This window comes from Lipotes vexillifer, unplaced genomic scaffold, assembly GCF_000442215.2.
Source record: "Lipotes vexillifer unplaced genomic scaffold, Lipotes_vexillifer_v1.1 scaffold269, whole genome shotgun sequence".
Taxonomy (NCBI): domain Eukaryota; kingdom Metazoa; phylum Chordata; class Mammalia; order Artiodactyla; family Lipotidae; genus Lipotes; species Lipotes vexillifer.
Window position 1 is genome coordinate 2,019,718 of NW_006799885.1, and position 7,800 is coordinate 2,027,517.

Consider the following 7,800-nt stretch of genomic DNA (forward strand, 5'->3'; position numbering starts at 1 on the left):
ATTCCTGCTCTAGGGAGGGGACGGTGAGATTAGGAACTCTGTGAGCACCCTGCTTTCCAGCCACACCCCTCGAATTCTGTGCCACACTTTGTTAAAACTTGCTTGCAAGGGAGCCGGGATTTGGTGACAGGCTGAAAGCGAGGTGGGATGGTACGTTTTTCCTCATTTCCTCTCCCCCCCATCTTTCTCTCACTCACACACACAGACACACATATTCATATACGTATGCACCGCTCTCCCCATAACTCTGTTCCTCCATGTTAAAGTCAAGAAGGACATATTTCTCTTCTTTCACATTATTTCTTTGCACATTTATTTGAGATCGTTTTTTGGTTCTTGTTGAAATTCTCAGGGCAATTGCATACGGCTACAAAAAAGTACTCCTAGTTGGCATGCTAACTTGTCTCACTGAATTTTCTGCATTGTTGCCATCTTAGTTGTTATGCAGTGTGTAGAGTATCCTTATTTTGAAATTAAGGCACCCCAGGACGATTTCAGACTTCTGACAGTTTGGTCTTATTTTAACGAAGCTCTTAAAGTTTACCTCTTCAACTGTAGAGCTTGATTGCTAGTCAGTAGGGGGAGGAGTATGTGAAAATGTTTCCGTATTTCCTGTTTCTCTCCCTTCCCGCCTTTGACTGTAGTCAGGGTGCTTTAGAGTTTTTGTTTGTTAAGTGGCTGATTTACAGGACTTTCAAACTGACCAATTTCATAGCAGAGAGACTCATGGAACAGCCATGTGATACGGGTGTTCATGTTATATGCAGTCGCAGAATAGGGGTTCTTTTTCCATTTGCCCTTATTTAATGTGGGCTTAGCCTTCACGGCTCATGATGAACAGTTACTGGCATGGCAGAACTCTAAATTTTTCTAATTTTTTACTCTTTTTTTTTTTCTTCAAAAAAACTGAGAGGTAATTTGTTTTTACATATTTTGGTTGAACAGTAACAGCATGCCATTTCTAAAGGTGCCATTAGGAACAATAGCACAACAGCTATTGAAGTGTGTGTAGAGTGAATGTTTTATTTTTTAAAAATTGTATTGAAGTATAGTTGATTTACAGTGTTGTGTTAATTTCTGCTGTACAGCAAAGTGAGTCAGTTATACATATATATATACTTTTTCATATTCTTTTCCATTGTGGTTTATCACAGGATATTGAATATTGTTGCCTGTGCTGTACTGTAGGACCTTGTTGTTTATCCGTCCTATATTTACTAGTTTGCGTCTGTTAATCCCAAGCTCCCAATCCTTCCCTCTGCCTTTAAGTTTTTTTTTATCCTCTTAATCTCAGTTTGTTTATTTAATTTGAAAGAACTAAAAATACAGGGTAGAGACATGAGAAGGATAGAAATTTTGTATTATATGTCAAAAGTGAAAAATCACAGGAAATTTTGATTTTTAGATTCATAACTCTTGCTTAACTTACTGGCTTTGAGAGAAACGGGACTGAAATTGGACTGAAAAAAAACAAACAAAAAGATGGTAACAGAATTCTTCACTTGTTAGCAGTATGCCAGGCACTGTGCTAAACGCTTTATCCAACTTGTTTCATTTAATCCATTAAAAACCCCTATGAAGTGTACGGTGCTGTTATCACCCCATTTACCAATGAGAACATGGAAACACTGAGGAGTAAACAATGTTTCTTGGATCATACACCTCCTCAATGCTGGAATTGTCCTAGGCTGGAGTCCATGTTGCACCCTCTCATGCAGTACTGCCTGAAGCTTGGATGGTGTGAAAAACCATCACTAATCTCTATGCTCAGAGCTGGTTGAGTAGGGTTGGGTGGTGTCAGGAGGGGATGGCAGCTTAATCAGTGAAGGACCTTCCTTAATATTTGGGGCCAAAGACTCTGAGGTTTGGCTTTGCCATTTCTCAGGCATTTGGTCTAAGCCTAAGACTTTTTAGATTAAAAAGACAGTAAGACTTCCCTGGCGGTCCAGTGGTTAAGACTGTGCTTCCAATGCAAGGGACACGGGTTCGATCTCTGGTCGGGGAACGAAGATCCCATATGCTGCAAGAAAGCTTAGCTTTACCATTGTTAGTAAGGGCAGCTACTTACAAGGTGCTTTAGTGGATTTAAAGCACTAGATCGATTTATAGACTAAATGCTTTTCTGCACTGTGATTCTACAGTTCTGTCATTTTTTAGAGGCCAGAATTAAATCTAAAACCATCACATATATTCAGCGGAATTCTTGAAACCCTCATGAGCTCTTCATACGTAGACACAAACAAGAAGCATAGTTTACAATTAAGAGATTTTCAGGTATGAGATAACAGTCTAGCAAATTATTTGAAAAGTATGTCTTTAAATTACTTCCGTGTTGCTGAAACCTCTTAGGACTGTCTCTAGGAGCCTTCTTATTTCCCCTTGTTTTTTCCTTGTCTGAGACCAGCTGTGTTGCTGATTTGTTTCCTTGAGCTGTGTTAGTGGCTGCTTCTTGGGTTTTCCCTCTTCAAGGTTGTGTTTGGAACTCTGCATATCTGCTGCTTCTTCTTTTTTCTTTTTTAATCGGTACGCGGGCCTCTCACTGTTGTGGCCTCTCCCGTTGCGCAGCACAGGCTCCGGATGCACAGGCTCAGCGGCCATGCCTCACGGGCCCAGCCGCTCCGCGGCACGTGGGATCTTCCCGGACCGGGGCACGAACCCGTGTCCCCTGCATCGGCAGGCTGACTCTCAACCACTGCGCCACCAGGGAAGCCCTGCATATCTGCTTCTTTATGAGGAAAAAATGTCCTCATAAAGGAACAATAAAGTCCTATATCTTTTCTTTTTCTTTCCTTTTTAATTTAATTTTTATTTTATTTCTTAACTTTTTATTGTAGTAGAGTTGATTAACAATGTTGTGGTCGTTTCAGGTGTACAGCAAAGTGATTCAGTTATACATATATATGTATCCTTTCTCAAATTCTTTTCCCATTTAGGTTATTACAGAATATTGAATAGAGTTCCCTGTGCAGTACAGTAGGTTCTTGTTGATTTAAAGTTATGTCTCTTGTTGAAGGGCCTCCTCCGTTTGGTTCCAGCTGGGTCAAACACTACTGCATGTATCGGAAAGCGGCCAAGAAGTTCAACATCATTCCGTTCGAGCACAGATCTGGGGGGAAACTAGTAAGTCTTTGCTTTTATTTATTTATTTTTTTAAAAATATTTATTTATTTATTATTTTTTGCTGCAACAGGTCTTAGTTACAGCACGCAGGATCTTCAGTTGCGGCATGTGGGCTTCTTAGTGTGGCATGCATGTGAGATCTAGTTCCCTGACCAGGGATCGAACCTGGGCCCCCTGTATTGGGAGCGCAGAGTCTTACCCACTGGACCACCAGGGAAGTCCCAAGGCTTTGCTTTTATACTTTATATTCTCTGTGAGGTGGTCTTTGAGGGGATCTTTTTAATGTTGTTTATATTCACTCATGATAAATACTTTCATTTTGTTTTTAGAATGAAAATCTTTTTTTTTTTTTTTTTTTTAATAAAATAGGCCAGAAAATAATTCCTGTGTTTTCTGAATTGTTGGCATGGGTTTTTGTGGTCAGATTTTTTTTTTTTTTAAGGAGAAAAGTAGAATCATTTTGTGTCCCTGTTATTGGAAGATCCAGTTAACACCTACAACAGACTTTCATGACTCAGTGGTTTGTCTGCTCAGGATTTACACGGGAGCCCTGACGTGCACACATAGATTCATATAAATGAAAAAATTATATAGAGTAGATGACCTGTAACGAAGTTTACTGTTTTTCACTTAAACTTTAATGTTCTCACTTAGACACTCCCCATTTAGCTTACTCCTCCCACAGAAGTAAAAAGCAAAGGAACTCATGATAGCTGGGAAAGGGCGAGAAGCCCTTAGGAGCTGGCTGGGTAGGGAAGGTGATCTTTGTTTTAAAACGGAAGCTGCAGCTCGTGGCAACAATAACAGTCAAAGCTCCTCCCACTAGTATTACACATACCTGGTAATGCATTTTAAGGTTAATTCATTGCTTGCTGGGTGGATGGGCATAATTTTTCTTATGTGAATACAGAATTAACCCAGGTTCACTTGTATTTACACATACGTTGCATCTTCCTGAAAAATACTTAAAGCCGCTTATAATACAAACGCATTTTTGTGATATTGAAATAGACATGGAAAGTCAAGTCCATGGCAAAGAGGAGGAAGTGAGTGGGGTTGTCACCCTTGGAGGGTGATGGGTTAAGACTGAGCGTGAGAGAGTTTGTTGTTTTGTGGTGGTAGTGTTGTTTTAAAGATCGCAGTAATTTATATTTGTCAAATGTAATGTGTCAGCCGCATAGAAAGCAAAATTTGTTGTTAAGTGACTCATCAAATATAATAAAAGAGCAAATTCCATGAATGAACAGAAGCAGTGCACAATTCATTCACCAAATGCCCGCGATTATTTCGCATTTCAGAGGGCCACTGATACAATCAGAAGTTGTAGTAAAAGGATAAATATGGGTTAACTTCAGCATCTCTATACATTTCAATTATACACTGAGCATGAGGTTGGAGTGTGAGTTTCCTGTCAAGTCCCAAGACATGTCTGCTTAGTGGTGTCTTTCTGTTTTACCTACAAAATAATAAAAAAATATATTTAAAAACTTGACTGATATTTGGAATAATTTTATATTCAAATGCTTGTTTAATATTAGAGATCCCCATGTTCCAGAAAATGTTAAAATAGTCTAGAAGTGTTTACTCAGACTCCTTACAGTTTCTCACTGGGAACCTGCTTCTGCGTTGCTTCTGTTTCCTGTTTTCTACCTCTCTTTAATGCTCTTAAAGAGCATGATGAGGATGGTTTAGGGAGGTGAATGGTACCATATTTAAACAAAAACTCAGGAAAGATAAATTCAGGGTGATTCACTTTAAGAAACAGCAAAACCATATAGTTGGAGTGGTTCCAGCTTTAGATGCTCACAATGGCTGATCCAGGGTCCTTAGTGTACTTTTAGGTAGATTCCTGTGGAACTGAAGTTTTTATAGGTCAGAAATGGTTACATATGGACTGTTTTATATGGTATAGTGTAGTGTGACATACAAACACATTATCCTTCTTTTAACAAGGGGACAATAAGAGAATAACAAATATAGGCATGTGGAAACTGTATTGTTAATCCACCTTTTAAAATTAGCACTCATAAGGTCTGGTTTAATTTTATTGTAATCAAAGCAGGATCTTGAAAACCTTAAGAAAAGGACAGTGACAAAAAAGAATTTGCAAAAGAATAGATACATGTATATGGATAACTGAATCACTTTGCTGTACATCTGAAACTAACACAATGTTAATATACTTCAATATAAAATAAAAAGGTAAAAAAAATGGCTACGACTCTAAATAAACTGGTTTGAAAGAGAATAAGATAGAGGAACCTAAAATCTGAACCTTGTCTCCTCCCCCCATCCAATATAGGGTGTTTAATTCTGTATGTTTATACTGTAGTTTTTGAGAATGTTTAAAATGATTCTTTGCAGGGGGATGGAGAGGTGTTCTTTTTGAAAGAATGTACCAGAAGGCATACTGACTCCATCGACAGAAGGTTTTGTTTTGATGTAGAAGCTGCTGACCGGTAAGTTATTGGCATTATTGGACTTTATGAAAAGAGTCATTTAAAAAAATGATTTAAAAAAATAGAAGTTAATTGCAACTGAGTTGTCTGTGGCCTGGAAGAGTGGTATCTTGTTATCTTTCCAGGCTCTGTATTCACTGTAGGCTGTTTCATCTTGGTCACTATGTTTAGCTGTGCAGTGATAGCTTAGCCTTGGCTGAAGTTTGGCATCATTTTAACTAGTGTTGTCACTTAAAAAATGACCTTGGAGCATTTCATTGTTGATCTAAGCCTTCCATGTATATACTCTGTATGTGGTGGAGGGTCATAGGCAAACTCTGTTTATTCAAAGACTAGTTCTCATTTTTTCTTGTGGTATGACTTTTAGTTATTTAGTTAGAAAAGAATCTTTGCTGGAGAGAAGGAAGTAAAAAAAAGAAAAAGAAAAGCAAAGCTTGTTTGTCAATATTACTACTTGTCTGGCATTTATTTCTGTGTCCTGAAGCACTAAGGAAAATCATGGTACTCGTAGAATACTTCCTTTTTTAATGGCTGACACTGTGGAGGTTCCTTGCCAGCCCTGGTAACAATGGTCTTTAGATAACACTGTTTCATACTTGTATAATGAAAGTTCACAGTATGAGATTTTTTAAACACAAGTTCATTTTAGGTCAGGACCCAGGAATACAAAAATAATTAATTCTTCTCTTCCCTCAGATGATATAACTGAGTCTATGGTGTTAGTGCAGAGGGGGAAGATCTATGCTTTACTTTCCAATAAATGAATTGAAGACCAGGTACATAAAAATGTGCTCTTATGCACCATGATAAATATGGCCCTACAAAGAAAAGGACAGATGGTTTAATATGCATTTTGCCAAGACTGGAAAAAAATGAAAGGGAACGTCATTGGGAAAGACGTTAAATTTCAAGCCAGTTAGGACTGGTTCAAAAACTTTAAGAAGAGATTCTGGCTGTGTAATACAACTTGAGCATAAATATGTGTGCATACACCCATTGTAAGCATTTACTGAGTTTTCTCTAAGTGCCAGCGTTCTGAATTCTTCTGTGCTTTATCTCAGTTCATCCTCAGCCCAGCTCTATCAGGTAGACATTATCCTTCTCATTTTATGGTGAGAGACTGCGGCCTACAGAGCTTAAGTGATTCTCCTAAGGTCACGTAGCTAGTAAGTGGAAGAGCTGAGATTTGAACTCTTGCATCTGCCTTTAGAGCCCAAGCTCTTAACCACTGTGCTGCAGGCATCAGAGTATAACCATGTAAGTGTGTTGTTTCCTAAATAATTGACAGAGGCGAGTCAGCAATGATGTCTACTAGAAAATGTGTTAAATGAGATTCATCTGCTTTGTCTCGAAAGGATAATTCTAGTACTTCCATATATTAACACAATTCGTATTATTTTTGTCCAGCCCTATATTTTCTCTAAGACCTCGATCATGCCAAGTGCTCTTCTGCAATCGGGATCTTTATTACGATTTTAACTACTTTCCATCCCTCGTAAAGGTTGATGAGGGGGTACTATGTAGTTATTTTCCTCATGATATCATCTTGTAAGGATGATACTCAGAACTGGGGGAGACCTTAAAGATGATCTAGTCTAGTGGTTTTCAAACTACTTTATAGGGTTGCCTTCTTTTCAAATAAAACCTTTACATTTATGCATATGTGAAATAGAAAAAGAAAAAGAGAGTTCCCTTATTAAAGTGGGGTAGGGGGCCTGGATCCTTAACCTCTCAGCTTCATTCTTCTTGCAGAAATCTCTAATTTATTTCCATTGACACTCAGAGCTGCTGTCTGGGAACTGGGTGTAGAGGGACCACTAATCGTCTAAGTGATTCAAGAAAGGCGTACAGAGGATCTGACGTCTAAATTGATAACTGAAGGTTTATTTGGAGTCAGCTAGGATTGAGACACATTCCAGGCAGAGTGATGTATAATATGTGTAAAGTTCTGGAGACAAGAGAGAGCGTGGTCTGCTTGAGGTCCCCCCCGGCCCGGGGGACACCCAGCATCACTGGAGCAGAGAGCCAGGGAGGATGGGACAGGAGGCTTGAGAAGGGGGGCAAAGGCCTGACCTTGAGGTTTTTGAGTTTAACCTATTAAATGGTTTTAAGCAGGGCACTGAGTGATAGAGTTATATTTTTCAAAACTAACTCTGGCAGAGTAGAGAAAGTTTAGAAACGGCAGGAGTGGTTGGAAGGGTTATGGATTGGTGTGGTGTAG

General features: G+C 38.9%; 1 protein-coding gene and 1 non-coding gene across 2 annotated transcripts in view; one reads left to right on the forward strand and one right to left on the reverse strand.

Annotated features, from left to right (window-relative positions):
• The window catches only part of ARHGAP10 (Rho GTPase activating protein 10), a 342,299-nt gene that overhangs the window by 136,019 nt on the left and 198,480 nt on the right, over positions 1-7,800 (forward strand). Inside the window, exons 9-10 of the mRNA XM_007472009.1 lie at positions 3,014-3,120; positions 5,485-5,579. Of these exons, the coding sequence (XP_007472071.1) occupies positions 3,014-3,120; positions 5,485-5,579 (202 nt within the window). The remainder of the gene's footprint in view (positions 1-3,013; positions 3,121-5,484; positions 5,580-7,800) is intronic.
• Positions 3,265-3,337, reverse strand: TRNAG-CCC (transfer RNA glycine (anticodon CCC)). The gene has a single exon. It is a non-coding gene; the product is annotated as a tRNA-Gly (tRNA).